Source organism: Mustela putorius, unplaced genomic scaffold (assembly GCF_011764305.1).
Source record: "Mustela putorius furo isolate JIRA1106 unplaced genomic scaffold, ASM1176430v1.1 tig00000460_pilon_pilon_pilon, whole genome shotgun sequence".
Lineage (NCBI taxonomy): Eukaryota > Metazoa > Chordata > Mammalia > Carnivora > Mustelidae > Mustela > Mustela putorius.
This window is the reverse complement of record NW_025421389.1, coordinates 22,426,472-22,449,768: the sequence shown is the minus strand read 5'-3', so window position 1 is coordinate 22,449,768 and position 23,297 is coordinate 22,426,472. Positions and strand designations below refer to the sequence as shown.

Below are 23,297 nucleotides of genomic sequence, written 5' to 3'. Positions count from 1 at the left end.
CCACATCTTATCACTCATCCACTCATCATACAGGCATTGAGTGAATTCTCATCACAGGCACATCTCGTTCAACTGCACCTCACTTTACTGCACCTCACAGAATGCATTTTTTACAAACTGAAGGTTTGTGGCAACCCTGCATCAAGCAAGCCCATCAGCACCATTTTTCCAACAGCATTTGCTCACTTCGTGCCTGGGTCACATTTGGTAACTCTTGCAGTATTTCAAACTGTCTCATTATTGGCTATGGTAATCTTCAAACAATAATCTTTGATATGACTGTTGTAAACTATTTGGGGGTGCCATGAATTGTGCCCCTATAAAATGGCAAACTTGGTCAATAAATGTTGTATGTGTTCTGAATGCTCTGCTGACCAGCCAACCCGCCATTTCTCACCCTCTCCTCTAGCATCTTCATTCCCTGAGACACAGCAATACTGAAATTAGGCCAATTAACGATCCTACAATGGCCTCTAAGTGTTTATATAAAAGGAAGAGCCACATATCTCACTTTAAATCAAAAGCAAGTGAGGAAAGCATGTCAAAAGCCAGACAGGCCAAAAGCTACACCTCTCGCGCCAATTAGGTTGTAAACGCAAAGGACAAGTTATGGGAGGAAATGAAAAGTGCCACTCCAAGGAACATACAAACGACGAGGAAGCAAAACAGCCTTCCTGCCAATAATGAAGAAAGTTTTAGTGGTCTGGATAGAAGATCAAACCAGCTAAAACATTCCTTTAAGCCAAAGCCTCATCCAGAGCAAGGCCCTAGCGCTTTTCGAATCTGTGCATGCTGAGAGGTGGGGAAGATGCAGAAGAGAAGTTTGAAGCTAGAGGGGCTGGTTTGTGAGGTTTAAGAAAGAAGCTGTCTCCATAACATAGAAGTGGAAGGAAAAGCAGCAGATACCTGTGTAGAAGCTGCAGCAAGTTATCCAGAAGATCTAGCTAAGACAGTCGGCTCCCCTGAACAGATTTTCAATGTAGATGAAACGTATTTTACTGGAAGACACCTCAAGGACTTTCACAGCTAGCGAGGGGAAGTCAATGCCTGGCTTCAAAGCTTCAAAGGACAGGCAGACTCTTGCTAAAGGGTTAACGCAGCTAGTGACTTTAAGTTGAAGCCACTGTTCATTTGCCACTCCAAAAATCCTGGGCCTCTTAAGAATTATGCTAAATCGACTCTGCCTGAGCTCCATAAATGAAAAAACAAAGCCTAGAGGACAGCACAGCTGTTTACAACATGGTTTCCCAAATATTTTAAGCCCACTTTTCAGACCTACTGCTCATTAAAAAAGATTCCTTTCAAAATATTACCGTTCACTAACAATGCACCTGGTCACCCAAGAACTCTGATGGAGATGGGACAATGAGATGAATATTTTGTTGTGTTTTTGGGTTTTTTTGTTTTGTTTTGTTTTGTTTTGCCTGCTAACACAATATCCATTCTGCAGCCCATGGATCAAGGAATCATTGTGACTTTCAAGTCTTATTATTTTGTAAGGCTACTACCGCCATACACAATGATTCCTCTGATGGATGGGGACAAAGTAAATTGAAAGGCTTCATCATTCTCGATGCCATTAAGAACATTTGTGAGTCACAGGAGAGGACAATAACATCAACATTTAACAGGAATTGGGAAGAATTTGATTACATCCCTCATGTAGACCTGGAAGGGTTCAAGACTTTGGTGGAGAAAGGAGCTGCAGATGTGGCGAAAACAGCACGAGAACTAGAATCAGAAGTGGAGCCTGAAGATGGGCCTGAGGTGCTGCCATCTCATGATAAAACTTGAATGGACAAGGAGCTGTTTCTTACAGATGAGCAAAGAAAGTAGTTTCTTGAAATGGAACTGAGCCCTGGAGAAGATGCTAGGAAGACCACTGAAGTGACAACAAACAATTCAGAATATTACATAACTGTAGCTAATAAGCTGTAGCAAGGTATGAGAGGATGGATTCCAATTCTAAAAGAAGTTCTACTGTGGACAAAATGCTATCAAAAAGCATCGCACACTACAGAGAATTTGTTCATGAAAGGAAGAGTCGCATGATGTCACAAACCTCACTGCTGTATTATTTTAAGAACTTGCCACAGCCACCCCAGCCTTCAGCAACCTCCATCCTGCTGAGTCAGCAGCGAACTGCAACGAAGCAGGACCCTCCACCAGCAAAAAAATTATGACTCACTGAAAGCTCAAAAGATGCTAGTCATTTTTTAGCAATTAAGAATTTTTTAATTAAGGTATACACATTGGGGTCTGGAGGAGACTGGAGGCAGGAAAGTTACTACAGGGTATCGGCAACAGATGATGAACGCAGCAATAAAGGAGACTTAGTGACAGACTCGCTATGTAAGAGCAAAGGAGGAGGAGGTAAGTTCAACTTGCAGGTTAATAATTTTCAGGACCAGATGAATGAGGCTGCACTAAACAGGACAGAACATAAGAGGAAGAGCCGGTTAGGAGAGCTGAGGTTCATGAGCTCAGCTCTGAATGCCTTGCACTTAAGGTGCCTCAGGTACACAGCAATAGAGCGATCTGGTGCATAGTTATACACACCAGACTACACCGCAGACACAGATTTGGGGATCACATACCTTTCGGTGGTAACTGAAGGTGTGTCGAAAGATTTAGCAAGAAAGAGCACATGGAGTGAGAACAGCTAAGGTTAGAGATGGAGCCCCTAGCAGCATTAAAGCGGCACGAAGGGGAAGAGAGCTCATAAAGGTGACCAATAATAAGAGAAAAGAACCAAGAGTAGAGTGTAATGAGTTTCAAGGAGTAGACCGCAACTCCCTTTAATACTATGAATTCTGTCTACTTCTATAAACTTCTTAAAAGAGCTTGTATTCACTATCTATACTTCCTCACTTTCCATTCACTCCTTTAATACATTAAACCTTGGCTTTTGTCTCACCACGCCACAGAGTTAGCACTCTTTCAGGTCACCAGTGACCTTCGTTCTTGCCAAATGCAGTGATTCCTCCCTCTCCCCAAGTCAGTCACCAGATCCTGCCACCTTTTCCCATGAACACCTACGTACCCTCCTCTCTCCATTCCGCTCCCACCGCCCCAGTTCAGACCTGTCTCCTGCACCCTGACCTACTGCAACAGCCTGTACCTTGTCTCTCTACTTCCAGACCTGCGCCTTTCACGTGTTTTTCAGATTACTGCCATAATGATGCCTCTATCTAAAATGCGGAGCTGTTAATCCTTCAGTGTCTCTCCTTTGCCTTTAGAGTGAAGACTACTCCTCAGAAATGCTTCCAAAGCCTATTGTGACCAGGTCCCTGCTCACCTTTCCAGTCCATCTCATACACTCCACTCTACATTTATGCTATCCAACAGCAGCGGACTGCCGATGAAGGCCCCTCCATAACACTATGACGTTCTATATTCTTGTGACTTTACCCATAAAGGACCCTCTTCCTTACTCCTCCTCCCTTTCCTTCTGTTGTCTGGTGACTGACACCCCTTAAGACTAAGCTCACGTATGACCCAGGAAGCCTTCCCTGACCACTCTCCTTAGGCTGAGTCCTACTCTCCCAAAGCACCTTGAAAATCCTCTATAATACCTAGCAAGTACCACTGAAATTATTTACTTGTCTTTCTCCTCTAGACAGAAAGTGAGTTCCTAAGCTCAGGGACTGTCTCTCACGAATTGTGGGAACCTAGCACCTAGCACACAGCTGCTTAAAGTAATCACATCTCTGCTAAGTGTTACTAGACTGATTGAGGTAACAGGCTTCCCTCTTTCCTCACACCTTCAGTAAGGGACGAGTAGGGTAAGTACTGGAATGTTTTAGGTAGAAGGTAAGCTTATTATAAACGGCTCCATGTCTAACCTTAGAAGCATGCAGGATATGCTAGAACACCAAGAAAACCAATGTTTTTTGCCCTGAGGAATAAATACTTAAGAGAGCCAACACTAATATGATCATACAGATAAGGACAGAAGGATAAAAAACCAAACCCTACAGAATAAAAAAAAAAAAAAAAAAAAACCCTGCAAGAGCACTCACAGTGGAAAAGTCTTGGACTAGAGAATCTAGAGCCCAGATTCTAATTCCAGCTTTTTCAGGTGAACTAAATAACTCCAGTTAAGTCGTTCAATTTATCTGAGCCTCAGTTTGTCTTTTAACTAATAATAGAATTAGATTCGTGGACCTTATGGGTTTTTCTAACTACAGATCTGTTCCATAAATGTTCACTTGCCATGGGTCAAAACCAGACGAAACTAGAATTGGTGACGAAAGAACAAATAATCAGAAAGAAAACAGAGATGAGAAAGAGAACTAAAAGGAAAGATCTAGGGGGAAAAAAGTGGAAGAACACTACTGGGAGAGCTGGAGACAGATTAGACACCAGGAAAATAGGAGGTCAGGGAGAATTCTGAGTTTGGATACAGAAAAAAAAATTTTTAATAGAAAAAAGGGGGGGGCTCTGTAGCAGGTAGAATCTTTAGGGTGTGGCTATAAGATCTACTTCTGACTGCAAATGAGCATTCTGAAAGATATTCCCACTGCCAAAGAACCCATATCAGGCAAGCTGCAAACTAGAAGCAGTAAGTGAGCCTAAAACCACAGTCACCCTGTGGATACCTGCCAAAATCAGGAACTAGAGTCTCAGATTTCAAAGGCACCGTGAGGGACAGAAGAACAATGCCTTAAACCCATATGAGGTGGGGCAATGAATTTCAGTCACAGCAGAGGAACCTGAGCAGGCTAATCTCCCCTTGGATAGCAATTATAAAATCCGGACAAAATACAGAATTGCAAGCATTTGAAATTATTTGAAGGCCTGGGAAAGTGACCAAAAGGCAGGCAGAACCTGGATGGGAATCTATGTGTGAAAAGAGATTTGTGAGGCTTTCTGCCAGAGGGTCTTTCCCAACCTGAACAGCTCCTGGAAGCAAAAAGCCACAGGCTTATTGGCTAGAGATGTCAGTGCAAAGACGCAGAGCAGCTGGAAAACCAGGGAGGAAACTCTGAAAGGGAGGAAACTACAAAACACATGAACCCCAGAATCTACACACAAACCACACCCAAATCCTTAGCCAACTGCTAAACTGTGCTTGTCCAAAGAAAATCACATTGGGCCAGATGAAAAAGCAGCAGCTAGAAATTGAAAGAACTGAGCAAAAAGTGTAGCTGCTGCCCACTGTAAAGAAGACAGTGCTTAGAGTTCAAATACACCCACATTAACTGTCTGCTAGAATAAAAATCAACATACTTCAGAAGAATGTAACAGAATTCAACATCCCTATTATGGACCATTTAATACCTAGTGTATTTTAAAAAATGACCAGACATGTAAAGAAATAGTAAAATGTAATCAAACTCAAAAAAAAGCTATTAAGAGAAACCAATCCTGAGGTGACCCAAATGTTGCAATTAGCACACAGGACTTTAAAGCACTAATTATGAATATTCTCAAGGAAGAGGGAAATGTCTCATAACGAATAAACAGATGGAATATCTCAGCAAAGAAATATAAACCAATAAATAGAAATTCTAGAGTTGAAAAAAATCAGTAAAAAAAAAATCTACTGCATGCACTTAACAGATTAGAGAAGCAGAAAATCAATGAACTTGAAAACAGATCAACAGTAACTATGCGATCTTAATGAGAAAAATGGTGATAAAAATGAACAGAGGGTGCCTAGAAAAATGAACAGAGGGTGGCTCAGTGGTTTAAAGCCTCTGCCTTCAGCTCAGGTCATAATCCCAGTGTCCTGGGATCAAACCTGGCATCGGGCTCTCTGTTTCCCTTCCTCTCTCTCTACCTGCCTCTCTGCCTACTTGTGATCTCTGTCTGTCAAATAAATAAATAAAACCTTAAAAAAAAAAAAAAGAAAAAAGAAAGAAAGAAATGAAGGTGAGAAAAAGGACTCTAATTTAATAGAATTGTGCCGAAGTGAATTTCCTTATTTTGGTAATGTACTATGGTTACATAAGATTATCAATGGGGGCAGCTGGGTAACACACTGTACTATTTTTACAAATTCTTATCTAAATTATTTCAAAATTAAAGTTTTGAAAAATAAAGGTAAAATAAAGACATTCTCAGATCAACAAAAATTGAGAGAATTTGTTGCCAATAAACGTGCACTAAAGGAATATTTAAAGTTGTTCAGAGGGAAGAAAAAAGAGCACCAGAAATGGTTAAGTATACGAGTTAAATATGAACACCTACACATTTTGTTGTTTTCTTGGTTTTTTTTTAGTAACTGTGAATTAAAAATTAGAACACTGTATTGTAAGACCCATACCATTTACGTTTTATATATGACAACAAAAGCACATAGAACAGAGGGTAAGTGGAACTACAGTTTTACAAGGCTCTTACATTTTCTGGGAAACAGTACAGTTACAACTTTCAGCAGGCCGTAAGTTAAAGATACATACTGTAATCCTTAGAGCAAACACTAAAAAAAAAAAAAAAAAAAAAAAAACTGCAGAGGCTTAGCTAAAATAACAGAGGAATTAAAATCCAATACTAAATGTGCACACCTAAAATCCAAAACACTGACAATACCAAAGGCTGGCAAGGATACGGAGCAACAGGAATCCTCATTCTCTGGTGTAATATAAAATGGTATAGACAATTGGAAGACAACTGGCCATTTCTTACAAAGTTCAACACAATCTCACCATATAACCCAGCAATCAGTGGGCACTTAACAAGTAACCTGAAAACTATGTCCATGTAAAACTCTACACACAAATGTTTACTGCCGCTTTATTCACAGTCACTAAAAACTGGGAGCAACAAAGATGCCCTTCAAATGGGGGAATACACAAACTGGTACATCCATACAATGGGCTATTCATGCAAGAATATGGATGAATCTTAAGTGCATTTTGCTAAGCGCAAGAAGTCAGACTCAAGAGGCTACATATTGTATGATTCTATTCATGCGACAATCTGAAAAAGGCAGAACTACAGGAAGAGAAAACAGAACACTAATCACAAGGGTTTGGTGGAGAGGGTGTAACTGACTAAAAGAGGACTTGCAGAGAAAATTTTAGGATGATGGGACTTTCTGTATAGTACTAGGGCGGCGAATGAAGGACTCTGCATTTGTCAAACCGCACAGAACTATACACCATAAAAAAAAATAATAAAATAACACTAACATAAGCAAACTCTAAAAAGGAAAAATCACCCAGGATGTCGGGAGACCCAGGACAGACTGCAGACTATGACAAATGAATCTACTTATAATACAAATGTAGGACACAGTAGTATGGGGTGGGGAGGCAGAGAGTTGACCCTTTAAGTTTTGTTGGAAAATGGTGTTCTCATTAGAAATTTAAGGGTAAGAACAAAAGTAACTACACATAAATACTATACTTGAACTGGAAATCTGTTTCTCACTTCGTTTCTCAATTCTGAAGCTGTTTTACATGTATACTGAGGTAAGTAAATAGATGGTAGCTGATGGGTGCCAGGTTTCACAATGTTGGAGGGGAAAGTTATAGATAAACAAGTAGAAAAGGTAATACTGAATTATAGTAGGTTACAGGAGTATGAACTCATACTCATGTATCTGTATATATAAGTATGTATGAATACAGACACATACATAAGCAGGTACAGAAATGATGACAGATATGTGTATATACACGGATTACTAGACACATACTACCGAGCTCTGTCTGCTGACAGGGCCTAGAAACAAGGACATCCAAGTAACAACAAGTACTTCTACAAGGCAAATCTTAGTTTCCACTACCCATTAAAAGTAGTCGGGGCCCCGTGGAGAAATGGCCAATTCTAAAGTTGGGACAGGGAAAGCACAAGATGAGTCTGGAGAATCCTGCAGTATCAGAAAGTCAGGGAGTGCTCAAAAAATAAAAGGATAGGGCACACAAAAGGGACACCTTAAAGAACTCCCAGTGGCTAAAGAACAGAACAATCTGAGCAAAAAAATAAATAATATATTACTAGATTACAACAGTATAAAATACATAAGACAATTACTGACAAAAAAAAAGTAACTGACTAAATGGGGTGATGAAACAAATCCTTATAGAAAAAGTCCAAATATTATACGTAGATATCCCACCCACAGGTTGCCTTTGGCATGCAAGTTGCACTTAGCGACACTTCTAGAGAGCAGAGTACAGAAAGGGAAAATGAATAACTTCATTTTTTTTTTAAAGATTTTATTTATTTATGTGAGCAACAGAGATAGCAAGAGAGAGCACAAGCAGGGGGAGCAGCAGGCAGAGGCAGAAGTAGGGTCCCCACCAAGCAGGGAGCCTGATGTGGGGCTCGATCCTAGGACCCTGGGAACACGACCTGAGCCAAAAGCAGACACTTAACCGACTGAGCCACCCAGGCACCAATGAGTAACTTCAAAGTGGAGAAACTGGCAAACGCGGACTTCCTTAACCAAGTGATTAAGGTCAGCATCACAAGGGATGTCCTATGATGTACTGGTTAAAATGATTTGATGAGAAGGGCACTCCTCCACTGTAGTATTCTTTCCATAAACAAATAACCTCAGTCAAATCATGAGAAAAACAAATGAACCCAATTTGAAGGACATTCTACAAAATAACGGACCATATTCTAAAAAACTGACAGGATCACAAAGAGCAAAGACTGAAACTGTCACAGATCACAGAAGACTAAAGAGAACAACAGTTATGTGCAATGCGGGAACCTGAACTGGAACAGAAAAAGGACTTTAGTGGGAAAACTGGTGAAACCCAAAATCTGGTATATTACTAATAACATATGAATGTTGGGTCTGATAAATTGTACCACGGTAATGTAATGAGTAGTAATAAAACTGGATGAGGGGTGCACAGGAATTCTTCATACTATCTGCAAATTTTCTATAAATCCACAATCATTAAAAAACAAAGTTGTTGTTGTTGTTTTTAAGATTATTTATTTATTTATTTGACAGACAGAGATCACAAGTAAGCAGAGAGGAAGAAGTAGGCTCCCTGCTGAGCAGAGAGCCCGATGCGGGGCTCAATCCCAGGACCCTGGGATCACGACCTGAGCCGAAGACAGAAGCTTTAGCCCACTGAGCCACCCAATAAAGTTTGTTTTCAAAAAATAATTTTCAAAACAGCTCCCCCTACAACTACAGAATACATATTATCCTCAAATGCAAATAGATTACTCACCTAGATAAACTATATAGTGGGCCATAAAGCAGCTTAATAAATTTCAATAAGATCAAAGTATTATGGAGTATATCCTCTGACCTCAAGAGAATTAAACTGGAAGTCAGTAACAGTGAGATATCCAGAAATGTCTAAATGGCCTTTTGCCTAAGATCAAGTGTAGAATTAAACAACGTAACTCAATGGGTCCTAAGTCCTTAATTAAACAATGTAACTCATTGGATCCTAAGTAACTCATGGATTAAAGAATGAACCAAAATCCAACACAAATTTCTAGGAAAAAAACTCACAGCAATCTGCAAACAGAAAGCAACCTTCTCAACTCAGTAAAGGGAATCTACAAAAAACCTATAGCTTACAACATATTTAACGGCAAAAGACTGACGTTCTTCTAAAGATAAGGAAGACAGATGTCTCTTACTACTTCTATTCAACATCTGCACTGAAGTTCTAGTTAGTGCAGTAAGGTCAGAAAAAGAACAAAGGACATTTGGGTTGGAAAGGAAGAAGTAAAACTGTCTACATTCATAGATGACCTGATCCTCTACGTACAAAATCTGATGCAATCTACAAAAAAGCTACTGTACAAGGTGAGCTTCACTATAATAACATAATAAATACAATGATATTTGTCATAATGAAAAATTCAAGCTTTTAAGCATAAATTAGGAATTTCAAAAAACATTCATCGCCACCATGAACCCTAGCTTCCCATTAAAGATTTTGGTGATGAGAACAAGTAACGTTAACAAATATAAGATTGAACATCAACATCTGGCAGGTCTGAAAAACTCAGCAAACCTGTACTTCCAAATGACCAGTATATCATGTTATAAAATCATGCACCAGGAAAAGATTCATCCAAAATAGGGGGGAAAAAATGGATTTTTAATGAAACAGTATGGCATGTTTTTTTATATGGTTCCAGATACCACATTACAAATCACATCTAAGAAACTATCACTTGCTGAGCTTTTAATCAAAACATATAATACAAAAAAAAAAAAAAAAAACCACCACCATAATATGCCTGCCTTTTCTAACTACCTACAGATAAGGCTGAATTTTCTAAAGCTGTATTTTCTTCCTATACTTCAATTAACATAGTGCAAAAGACTCAATGCAGAATCCTGCTATCTACTATTAAGCCAAACATGAATGAGATTTACAAAAATGCTAATCAATGCCATTCTTCTATTTGCTTTGTTTGGGGAATGTTATTTTTCTTTAAAAATGTGGCAATTATGTTAGCATAGTGGCTTGAGTTTTGTTTTTTTTTTAAGATTTTATTTATTTATTTAACACAGAGAGAGAGATCACAAGTAGGCAGAGAAGCAGGCAGAGAGAAAGAGAAGCGGGCTCCCTGCCAAGCAGAGAGCCTAATGCGGGGCTCAATCCCAGGACCCTGAGATCATGATCTGGACCAAAGGCAGAGGCTTAACCCAATGAGCCACCCAGGTGCCCCCTCTTTATTAAGTTTTTAATGAACGAATAAACACTTTTTAAACATCTCAGTTCAGTTTCTAATATAGTAAATATTAAAGGACATATTCAACATAAAAAGTTTTTTGGGGGTCCTGAGCAATTTTTAAGAGTATGAAGGGGTCTTGAGATCAAAAGGTTTGAGAATCACCAAGCTAAATGCTAGAACAATGTCCTTTAGAAGGCGAGAGGAGATGGGCTCTAACATGTAAACAAGGGACAGACTTTGGACAGAAGCACATTTAAGTCATCATGCTAATAGACAGAAAGTTAGAGTCAATGGGTAGATGCTGGTCGTAGGGGTCAGTGAGACACCATAAGTAGCCCACTCCTAAGGCACTGAAGAGAAGGTTCAAGAACTACATTTTATTTTCCTTTTCAAGAACTACATTTTAAAGATATTATACAAAAAAGACTCCAGACTCCCACCCATCACTCATCTCCTCTAAACCTTAGAAAATATCACTCAAAGTGAACAATGTCAAAAACAAAGGGTACGGCGCTTGAGTGGCTCAGTTGGTTAAGCAATTGTCTTTGGCTTAGATCACAGTCCCAGAGTCCCAGCATCAAGTCCCGCATCAGGCTCCCAGCTTCATGGGGAGTCTGCTTCTCCCTCTGACCTTCACACCTCTCTCACGCTTTCTCTCACTGTCTCTCTCTCAAATAAATAAATAAAATCTTTAAAAAAAAAAAAAAAGGGTATCCTACCAGCAGCACCAGAGTTATTTGTCCAGAGCTTTAAAAAGCTTTGAGAAGGAAATAAAAAAAAGGAGGAGGAGGGGTATTCTAAGCATGAGAAATGGCATGTGGAGACCTTAGAAACAAAAGCAAGCAAATTGCATGTCATTAACTTTGTGCTTAGAACAGAGAGTGAGGGAGAGTAAGGGCCAGATGAAAGAGAAAACAAAAACGTGGGAAACATTCAGGCTTACCTGTCCACTCCATCCCAGCGATATCCAGGCCAGATATTGAATCTGTTGGGAGGTGGTGCGGGACCACTGTATCGAGGTCTCACTAGTGAGAGAAGAGGAGAGAAACTATGTATAGATACATAGTTATCTATGTAACTCACTTCAGACCTGGGTGGCAGAGGTAACAAAAAATGTTATACAGAAATCTCTACTGAGCTGAGCCCAAACTCCCAAACACAAGGAACCTAGAACCATATGGGAAAGCCCACACATGTGGCCAACTAAAGACCCTCTCTCCTTCCACAAGTCACCGCCATCTCTGGTGAGTCCTGGAAGGCTCACCTTTCTTATTCTTATTCTCCTTGGCTTTACTCTTCTTGATAAAGCTAGCCATGGGGTCCCCCTCTCTCTCCTGTTCTCTCAGCATCCGGTCCAGATCTTCATCATCAATATAGCGGGCCAGAGGCTTCTGCATTTCCTTCACTGCGTCCTCCACGTTTTGTTGCTGCTGCCGGCTCTGGGCTAGCCTGGGCGAAAAGAACCAAGAGCGTCTGCTACCCTGTGTAACATTTCCCCTCTTACACTGAGACAGACCATACGACTACATTTGGAGAATCTCCTTTTTCTAGCAGCATAGGCCAAATATTTTAAAGAGTAAAATTCCTAGAACACCAACTGAAAGCGTGGAATCAATCAGTTTCTTAGAAAGGAGACTGAACACACTGAATTTTCCATTCCTGAAAGACCTCTGAAGGCACAGCAATGAACTAGCGGATCAAAAAAGTAGAGAATGAGCTTCTCCAGTCCAAGCGCAGTCTTATTCCTCCGTTCAGTCGTTCTCTTACCCTTTTCCCCACTGAGCGTACAGCTCGTCCCTCTCCGAGTCCTTCTCTGCTTTTCTCCTTTGCTCTAAACGTTCCAGTTTCAAATTCCTCTTACGGCCAGATTTATCTCGAAATACAGTTTCAGCATACTGGGATTCAGCTGCAAAGGAAAATTCTGCTTTTAAAGATAAATGCCAGGTAACAAAATCAGAAATAATTCTAACAGTTGAAATCAACCACTTGGGATTCTGATGCCAGATAAAAACTTTTGCAGCCAAAAAAAAAAAAAAAAAACTTTTGCAGCCAGACTACAGATAGTTCCTACCAATATCTAACCTTTTTCAAGAAGGAAAAGAACCCCCTGGGCCCACTAAGAAGTTAGAATAATGCAAAAAACCAGAGCTGAAATTTAGTATCAATTAAAAGTTTAAAATATCAGGTACAATAAACTATATTAAAATAAAACAATAAGGGGCACCTGGGTGGCTCAGTTGTTAAGCATCTGCCTTTGGCTTGGGTCATAATCCCAGGGTCCTAGGATTGAGCCCTGCATTGGGTTCCCTGCTCAGCTGGAGGCCTGCTTCTCCCTCTCCCACTACCCCCTGCTTGTGTTCCCTCGCTCACTGTGTCTCTCTCTGTCAAATAAATAAATAAAATCTTTAAAAATAATAATAATAAAATCTACATGCGCCTTGATTGGTCTCTGCCCTTTCACATTTTTACCTTCAAACGCCAGGGTTTCCCGTTTCTTGAGCTCCTGCTCCTCTCGGTGCACATCAGCAGACACCAACCCAGTTTTAGACCCAGAATACATGTATGAAGCCTATGCAATGGAAAATGGAGCACCCAACATTAATGAAACAATGTAGCAGCACACTCCAGTGTACACACAGATGCATTTTTGCCTGATGATTAGCAATAACCAAACCAAAAACTCTAGCCTTGTATTCTCATTACTGATCACAAGATTCACAAAATAAACAAGAAATAAAATTGAATTTGATGGCAAATTAAGAGTACTATCAAGTTTTAAGAATAAACAGAAACACAAACCAAGAGAATATTAACGAAAAGGTACAGCACATATTTCCGACTTTTCAGTATAAAAACTGCACACATGAAGCCACACTCTCAGGTCACCTGATCAGAAACCCGTATCAAGCTCTAAGGTCTCCAGTAGAGACCCACACTGATAAAATACTTCATTTCAACTACAAACTCAAGCAAATCCAAGATCCTTCAATTGTGGATAAATTTTAGGATCATGACAAGTTATGACCAGATCAAACCTTTTTTATTAAACTCCATTTCATATCAAGGTAAACAACCGACCCACAAATGGAGTACAGAGTGTATCATGTGCTATGTACTCAATTTGATTACTGTGAAATTGTCCATGAAGTAAACGACACATAAAATGTCAAAGGGTCCGGTTGCCACACAAACCTCTTTTCCCCAAAAGAGAAGAACCCCAATTCCTGAGTCTGGGACAGACAACAAGGACCATATGGGTGACAGAGGAGACCTACCTGGGAAGTCTGGGTTGGAGGGAAATATGCACACTGCAGGCTCTATGCCTGTTTCTTAACCGGCTCACTGGAGTAAGATTCTGTCCCGAGTACCAGTGTGCTTCACAAAACAACTGCTCAGAGTTCCTGTGGATGCTCTGGGCAAGTCATGCTTTATCACATATTTAAAATGAAACAAAACACTGACTTCCCAGGTGACATGATTTCTAAAAGTTGTTTTATATTTTAAATGCCTCTCTTTAAGCTCTGGATACAGAGACCTGCAGTCCAATTTATAATAAAAATTGCTTAGGCTAAAGTCTCATGTTGCCTGGGCACTGTGCTAAGTTATATTTACCCTGACTCATTTGACTCTCATAGTAACCTCATGAAGTACATACTACTCTTATCCATGTTTTACAGATGAAGAAGCTGGGGGCTAGAGATATTCCATAGCTTAGTCCAATATCACAAACAGCAGTTGAAGAAGTAGGACTCAAATGTATGGCCCGATTAACACAAGGTTTGTACTCTGAACTCTACTCGGTAAACTACAGTTCTCAGTTCACAGAAGTTTTTCCCGACCTATTAAAAAATGAGATTTGTGGAATTAAGAGGCTAGAAAGGCAAAGGGCACTTAGGAAACCTGGTGTTTGCAAGTTCATCTGGGCTAGGTTATAGGCAGTCCTTGCCTCAGAGAGAAGCAAAGAGCTCTTGAGGTAACTCTGCACTAGATTTACTATGCCATTAGGAGTCACCTCCTCCCTCTCTGATTTGTATATCTGAGACGTGTACATAGCTAGGAAACGAAGTCACTCTAAGGAAAGGATATGGCTCCTGAAAATTCCTACCTTCTTTTCTAGAGGTTGACCCCTTCGAGGTGGAGACAGATCAGAATCAGAAGATTGGACCCTCTGTTTCCTCCTTGGTGGAGACAGGTCAGAATCAGAGCTCCGACGTGTAGGTCTATTCCGTGGAGGTGACAGATCTGAGTCAGAATCCCTGTGCCCTGAACTTTGCTTATGTCGAGGAGGAGAAAGATCTGAATCTGAGGCTTTCCGACTGTCACTTGCATAGGAGGAAGAATCCAACGTGTGACTCAGATGTCTCCTAGGTGAAGAGCTTGTGTGAAACTTCCTATGGCTGGGGGAAGAGTCTAGAAATTTAAAAATGAAGTCTTTAATCCCCTTGGCAGAATCTTAAAAACAGAACTTACCAAGCTAATATTCAATATTCATTCAGTCCTCCTCTAAAGAGCTATCACTCACCTAAACACAAGTGAAGATGACACAGGAGAAGAGCAGAGTCAGGGACAACTTTCAAAACCAACAAGTAGGATGTGGGGATCTATTCCCAAGCTACTAGTGACTGTGACTAGCATGTAAAACCTCAATATACTCACCTATGTCATATTTATCTGAACACAGAATGGGCAAAACAACTTGCACTCAGATTTCAGTGATTTGGCAAAAGTTAAAAAACTACCTAGAGGGGTGCCTGGGTGGCTCAGAAGGTTAAGCCTCTGCCTTCAGCCTAGGTCATGATCTCAGGGTCCTGGGATCAGGCCCCACATCAGGCTCTCTGCTCAGCAGGGAACCTGCTTCTCCCTCTCCCTGCCTGCCTCTCTGGCTACATGTGATCTCACTCTGTCAAATAAATAAAATCTTAAAAAAAAAAAAAAAAACTACCTAGAATATACCTAGGTGGCTCAGTTGGTTAACCATCTGCCTTCGGCTCAGCAAGGCTCCCTGCAAGGGGATAGTCAGGAGAAGTCTCTTTCTTCCTCTCCCTCTGCCCCTCCCCCCACTCATGCTGGGGCAGGCGCGTGCGCGCTTGCTCTCTCTCTCTCAAATAAAATCCTCAAAAAAAAAAAAAAAAGAAAGAAAGAAAGAAAGAAAAGAAAACAAGACCTAGGGACAAAGACTGAGTAAATGAATCTCACTACACAAGCCTGAGTTGTAGACAGAAACATCATAAATCAAGTCCAAAACAGGTCATCTGCAATGGTCTTAAAAAAAAAGTCTTAAAAATATATATCCCTCTTACTCAGTAAGTCAATTTCTCTTTAGTTTTGTAGGAAACTTATCTAGAAGTACTTACATTTCCAGGAAATCCAACTAAATGTAGATAAGGAAATAATCCAGAATGGGGAAGTGATTTATGTACAAGGTTCATTTTAAAATTATAAAAGCAAAAATTTAGAAATAACCTAAAATATGCAGCATTAAGAAAATGGTTAAGCACATTTATGTAACAGAACACCAATACGACAAAGTGATGTTTTTTATGACACAGGGAAGACAACGTTAAGTGAAAAAAACAGGCAATATTATACATACTACACGTATATACTACATAGAAAGGGCTTAACTACATAAAAAGTGCATAGAAAATAGACCATTGGCCACAACACAAAGAGTGAATGGCTCTGTAAGACAGAATTTTGTATAACTTTCCTTCTACTTCTGTACGCATCTCTGTACACTCTGAAATTTCTACATCAGACATGTAGCATCTTCTTATGGGGTGGGGAGACAAACAAAAAGATATATAAAAACGTCCTCCTTGCCACTGTAAATTTTAACTCTCCTCAGCCCAACCTCTCCCCAGCCCAACCTCTCCCCACTTTCCTACAGTTTTTAAAACTCCAAAAAATACCATTCTCGTTTCTAAAGACCACAAGTAAGAGGTCCATAAAGAAAGCACCCAGGGGATAATTCCCTCTTATGGGCAATCAAATGCTTACCTTTAGAATCATGCTTATGAGATTTTGCTTGCTTTTTTCTTGGAGGAGAGACGTTAGAGTCATACTCATACTTGCTTTTCTTTGGGAGTGATGCATAAGATGGTCCCGGCACCTTCCGATGTGGAGAAGTTTTGCTAGAGGCTCTTTCTAGGGCTTTACTGCTTTTGGTTCTTGCATTAGCAGCCAAATCAGGGGAGTCATGGTGGGCCCTCCTGAGCTGCGATGTGTCCAAGGAGTCAAGAGTCCTTCTCGGTTGAGATGTGTCAGGGGAGCTATTTCGGCCCCTTCTGGGAAAAGAGCTATCTGAGGAACTGTGATGGGCCCTCCTAGGAAGAGATGGATCTGGTGTGTCGTGATGGACTTTCCTAGGAGACACACCTGAAGAGTGACGATGAGGCTTCCTGAGGGGAGAAGCATCCAGAGAAGCATGATGGGCCCTCCTGGGAGGAGATGGGTCTGGGGTGTCGTGACGGACCCTCCTGGGGGGAGAGGAATCTGGGGTGTCATGACGGACCCTCCTGGGGGGGGATGAATCCGGGGTGTCGTGACGGATCCTCCTGGGGGGAGACGAATCTGGGGTGTCGTGACGGACCCTCCTGGGGGGAGACGAATCTGGGGTATCGTGACGGACCCTCCTGGGGGGAGACGAATCTGGGGTATCGTGACGGACTCTCCTGGGGGGAGAGGAATCCGGGGTGTCGTGACGGACTCTCCTGGGGGGCGATGAATCCGGGGTGTCATGACGGACCCTCCTGGGGGGAGATGAATCCGGGGTGTCGTGACGGACCCTCCTGGGGGGAGATGAATCCGGGGTGTCGTGACGGAAGTGTCTGTGTGAGGGCAGATCTTCACTGTGGCCTAAACACAAAGGGCAAAGAGTTACATCCCACGGGTGCTCTATTCACCCCTTGTACTCAAAGTTTCAAAAGATGCCCTGGCAGCACACATGTCAAAACAACTCAGAAATCCCAGGTCTGCCCAGCTATTTTGCTTAGGGGCAGTCAACCAGCACTCACAAATACCGTAAAGATAACCTCTTGTATTTGCCTAACAAGCCATTTAAATGCATTTTTCATATTATACCTTGGGCTGATACAATATGGTATTATATTATGCCATCAGGGCAGGTATCCCTGTTTCACAGACATGAAAACAGAGGCTCCAAGAAGATGAGTGATTTCTTAAGGAAAGTCACAACCACTAAAATAAGAAGATAGGCTAACACCCTGATCCTCCAGCTGTCGATCCAATGCTATTCTTTTTTTTTTTTCCTAAGATTTTTATTTATTTATTTGACAGAGAGAGATCACAAGTAGGCAAAGAGGCAGGCAGAGAGAGAGGGGGAGACAGGCTCCCTATTGAGCAGAGAGCCTGATGCGGGGCTCGATCCCAGGACCCTGGGATCATGACCTGAGCCGAAGGCAGAGGCTTAACCCACTGAGCCACCAAGGCGCCCCGATCCAATACTATTCTTAAAACCATGTCTGTGCAGAGCTCCCAGAGGTTCCTACTGATATTCAGACTAGATAACATACAGTTCATATTCATTCTTCTTTCAAAGGACAAACTAAGACTGTGCCCCATCAAAATGAAATACTGTGAACTATTTAATCCACAGCCCTGTGCTCCTTACTGGGGGGAGATCACCAGATAAAAAGAGGGATCAGCATTTCCTCATCACCTACTACAAGCCAATGATTTATACAGATTCCCTCACTTAATTCTCACAACAAGCCTGAAAGACAAATACTATTATCCTTCATTTTATAGATGAAGAAGTGAATCCTGAGAAAGATTAAGTCATACTGCCAAAGTCATACTGTTACGATGTGGTTGGAGTGGTAGGGGATCCAGTCCAGGTCCATCCGACTCCAAAGTCCATGTGCAAACTCTTTTTTCTTTTTTTTTAAGATTTTATTTATTTATTTGACAGAGAGAGAGAGATCGCAAGTAGGCAGAAAGGCAGGCAGAGAGAGCGGGGAAAGCAGGCTCCCCACTGAGCAGAGAGCCCAATGCGGGGCTTGATCCTGGGACCCTGAGATCATGACCTGAGCCAGAGGCAGAGGCTTAACCCATTGAGCCACCCAGGCGCCCCACAAACTTTTAAAATAGGTAGTTCACAAAAGAGTTTGAAACTTCCAGTTTTCAAAGTTATAAGGGAATGAAATGTTTACAGCAACTCAGGACATTGCCAAAATCCAGTTTCTCCTCTCCTTCTACTTCTTGTCATTGAGCTCCATGGCCCCAATACAAATGAATGCTGGGTAGGGCCCAATGAACAACTGCTAAGTGGATGAATTAAACCAAGTCAACTCCTTTACTTTGGGAAACAGCCCTATCTGACTGGAATCACCACTCACAGAAGAGTACTGATATCTGAGGGAGACCTGACACCAAATCTAATCCATGGCATCAATAAATAACGTGATATTTATAAAAAGGAAGCAAAGATCAGAGACCAGTGAGGCTATTTCCAGTGACAAACAGGGATGGAGCAGTGAGAGTAAAGAAAAAGAATTATTGGGGGTGGGGGGACAGGGTGGTTCAGTATCACTTCCTAGACCTATAAATACAGAGACCAGAAGATTCTCTCTGAAAATAGGACTATACAAAAGACCAGAAACACAACCACAGGATAAGGCAGAAAACAGTAAGATTCTGATGAAAGAATATACACTGATAATAAACTTCTTATTCATAAAACATTATAATGTACTGGAAGTTAACTTAAGCAATAGTGATCACTAACCTATAGCCAACTGTCTCTTTGGTTATGCATTTTTTTTCCTTATCAGAACTGTAGGATAATTAACATAAGCAAAATGTGTAACAGAGAAAGAACAAATCCTGTTTAGGAGTTAATTCTTCTACCCTTCATGTATGAGAAAGGAACACGTGTCGAGAGTAAACTGAAGTTAAATGGCTATTCAGAAGCAAGATCCCCGTTTCATGCCAGGCAGGGGAAAAACCGAGACAAATCAGAATAGGGCTAGTCTCTGCTCAAACATGACAAATGCCTTTTATCCAATCCTCAAAAACTCAAAAAATTTTTAAATAGGGAGTTAAATTATCAGCCTAGGGAGAGGGTATAGAGTGGGCAAGTGGAGGATAACACACAGCAAAATACCAATATCTAAAGGGAAGAACAAAGAAAGATTTACTCCTCCAAAGTCCTGCCTATGTACTAAGTGCCCCGCTATTTGGGCCTGAGGGGAGTGGTTACTGCAAGATCCCCAAATAAGTCAATTCCTGATTTCGGTAACCCTAATGGCCAAAATAAAAGAGAAAACAGGATACTTGTCTCTCAGTTCCCATGTCTTGCTACCTGTGAAGAAGTTCTGAATTCTTTTTCACACTATATTTTTCAGGATCAAGGACACACTAAAACAAACTATGCATTTCTCTAAAAGGAAAGTACAAAGAAGAAAAAAAGGCTTCCCCTATATATGGGAAGTTGAGATTTATCCATTGTTGAAACTAACCTCCCAGAAGCTTCCATTTGGCACTGGAACGAAAGGCTTCCATCTGCTTTACTTCTTCCGGCCGCTCGTCCACAAACTCAGCCACCTGTCAGAGTTAGGACACTTATGTTGAGAAAACCCACAGGATCCAGGCAAGGAGCAAGCACTGTTGTTTCAAGAACCCGAAGCTACAACCATTCCCATTCCTAATGTACATGGCAGATGCAAGTCCAAAATAGCCATGAAAAAACATGCAGACACATGTAGTGGTCCTCAGTTCTGTTTGCCCCTTGAGATGTTTATCTGATTATCGCTGGATAGTTTAATTATAGATCTTTCTCTGGCTGATCAATTTTCTTCCAAAGGTGAATTTCTTCATTACAAACCTTCTTTATCAACCTGCCAGGTACATAACTGCTATGGATAAGCTAAAAGCTAAATTCCTTTTACCTTTTTGCTTTTACATTCAGAGTAAAAATACAGGCAAGTTCCCTGTGATGCCTATCACTCACCAAGGGCTTCAGGCCCCTTATGAAGCCTGTTATAGGTAATCACAATCATAGGTTTTCTTAGATCCAACCAAGATTCTGTGCACTGATTCTGATTCTGATTCTGTGTACTAAGAAGTACACAGAATCACAGAATCTGTAAGGGATAAAAACACACTTCATATCACTCAAATTCCCAAACAAATATGGAATCTTCTTGTATCCTTGATAAACGATCACTCACCTAGTCCCTCCCTTTTATTATCGCACTCAATCCTCAAAACAGCCCTCCAAAGAAAGGTTCCACACTGATAAAGAACTCTGACTCAAAGATGTTATGTAGATTTCTCAATGTCACAGCTAGCAAGTGGCAGAACTGAAATCCAAACCCAGGTCATAATTCACCTCTATTTTTCTGTTCCCATCATTCCTCAGGTAAGCGAGTTTTGAGATAGGAAAGCATAAGCTTGAATTCAAGCAAGATAAACCGAAATCTAAATCACCAGCTCCGCCACTTAATATTGGTGTAGCCTTTGGCAAATTATTTCCTCTAAAGCTCAATTTCCTCATTTGTGAAAGTAGGACTCAAGGTTCTATGAGGATTCAATGAGATAATTCATGTAAGCTAAACAGCTTGGTACATGGTAAATGCTCAATAAACTATACCCATTACTCCTGTGCTGCCACTGGTATTGTGCTTGTCCTAATTATTTTGCCGTTAGTACTGGTGGTGATGATGGTCTTGCAGACCATCCATTCAAAAATGAATTCAATAATCAAGACCTGTTTTAATCCAATGTAGAGAGCAGTGGGGCTAAATCCTCCCTTGTTCAGGTTTTGAGGCAATCATAAGAGCAAAAGACAATATTATAAAGGAAAATTAATACACTTGATTATATAAAAATTAAAATTTTTAAATGTCAAAACCTTATAAGTGAAAAGACAAATAATAAAATACATTTATGACAGTAAAACAAGTAATATATTCTTATTTATGTAAATATCAAATAAATAAATGGAGAAATTAAAAAGTCCAATTTTCTAAACAATGGAAAAAATCCCCCCAAATTCATAAAATACAAATGCTCGATAAACATATGGGAAAATTATTCACTATTTCTCAAAGAAACTGGATACCACTGTTCACCTGCCAAACTGACACAGGTTGAAACCTATTGTTTTTGTTGTTGCAAATAATTCTCTAGTATTCATGAAGAAATGGGAAAATGGCATTCTCAAACAACTCTACGGAGAGTATAAAATTGATACTACCTTTTGGAAAGCAATATGGGAATACAGCTCAAAAGGACCAGAGTTTCTAACCTATTAATTCCATTTGATAGGAATAAAGAAATAAACAGATTTCCACAATATTTTCTGTATAAGATGTTTTTCAAAGCACTATATTTTAAAACCGAAAACCATCCATAAATACAGTAAAAGGACAGGTTAAGTTAATACATATAATGAACTACCATTGCAACCATTAAAAGTCATGTCCTCAAAGAATATTTTAAAATCTTACTAACGAAGTCACTACATACTACTAAGTGAAAGAGCAAGTTCCAAAACCATATGTTCAGTATGATCCTGATCATATTTTAAAAATAAATAAAATACAAGCCTGTATAATCTATGAATTAAAGACATACACATCTAAATGTTAGCAGTTATTACCTCTGGACAGTCACAGAGAAGTGATTATTGTATTTTTTTCAAAATTTTAAACCTTAAAATTCCCAAATATTCTAAAATAAATATGTATTGCTTTTATAACATTAAAAAAACAAATGTTATAAACATTAATTAAGTGACTGGATCTGACTCAAATTAATTGGCCCCTTAGGATCATTATTTCCCTTCTTCCTTTTTTTTTTTAAAGGATTTTATTTATTTATTTGAGAGACAGTGAGCACAACAGACAGCACATGAGCAGGGGCAGAGGGAGAGGAAGAGAGAGATGTGGACTGCTCTGCTCAGCAGGAAGCCCTACGTGACAGGGAGACCTACGTGGGGCTCAGATCCCAGGACCTTGGGAGTCATGACCTGAGCCAAAAGTAGACACTTAACTGATTCAGCCACCCAGGCACCACCCCCTCTCCCACCTGACCTTTTTTTAAAGTAATCTTTAAACCCAATGTGGGACTCATATTCACAACTCCAAGGTCAAGAGCAGCACGTTCCACCGACTTAGCCAGCCAGGTACCCCACTATTTGATATGAACCTTCTCTTAAAAGATGTATTATAGAATATGTTGGGAATTAACACTGAATATACTCATCTGGAATTCATTTTTACAACCTGTTAGTGCAATACAGCCTATCAACGGCTCTCCTTTTTCGCCGTGTTTCTCAGCAAGGTTTCCATGATGGAACCAATCCAAGATTACTTGCCTATGCTTTTGCCCACTTAGTTCTTACTGGTCCTTCAAAACTCAGGGTATTTACATCCTTCCTAGAATTTCCCAGTGAGGGGCACCTGGGCGGCTCAGTGGGCTCCCGTCATGATGCAATGGTCCTGGGATGGAGCCCCAGGTCATAGGGCTCCTGGCTCACCTGGGAGTCTGTTCTCCCTCTCCCTCTGCACTCCTTCCAATTTGTGTGTGTGTGTGTGTGTGTGTGTTTTCTCTCTCAAATAAATAAAATATTTTTAAAAAATTCTTAGTGGAATTTAAAAATGTGCTACTCCCCCAGTGCTCTAACAGTACTCGGTGCATATGTGAAATGT

At 40.5% G+C, this 23,297-nt stretch overlaps 1 protein-coding gene across 1 annotated transcript in view; it reads right to left on the bottom strand.

Moving 5' to 3' along the window:
* BUD13 (BUD13 homolog) overlaps positions 1 to 23,297 on the bottom strand; it is a 28,264-nt gene that overhangs the window by 644 nt on the left and 4,323 nt on the right. Inside the window, exons 3-9 of the mRNA XM_004749892.3 lie at positions 20,103 to 20,187; positions 16,621 to 17,478; positions 14,726 to 15,030; positions 13,090 to 13,189; positions 12,388 to 12,526; positions 11,885 to 12,069; positions 11,564 to 11,645 (exon numbers count right to left, since the gene is read on the bottom strand). Coding sequence (XP_004749949.2) covers positions 11,564 to 11,645; positions 11,885 to 12,069; positions 12,388 to 12,526; positions 13,090 to 13,189; positions 14,726 to 15,030; positions 16,621 to 17,478; positions 20,103 to 20,187 — 1,754 coding nt within the window. The remainder of the gene's footprint in view (positions 1 to 11,563; positions 11,646 to 11,884; positions 12,070 to 12,387; positions 12,527 to 13,089; positions 13,190 to 14,725; positions 15,031 to 16,620; positions 17,479 to 20,102; positions 20,188 to 23,297) is intronic.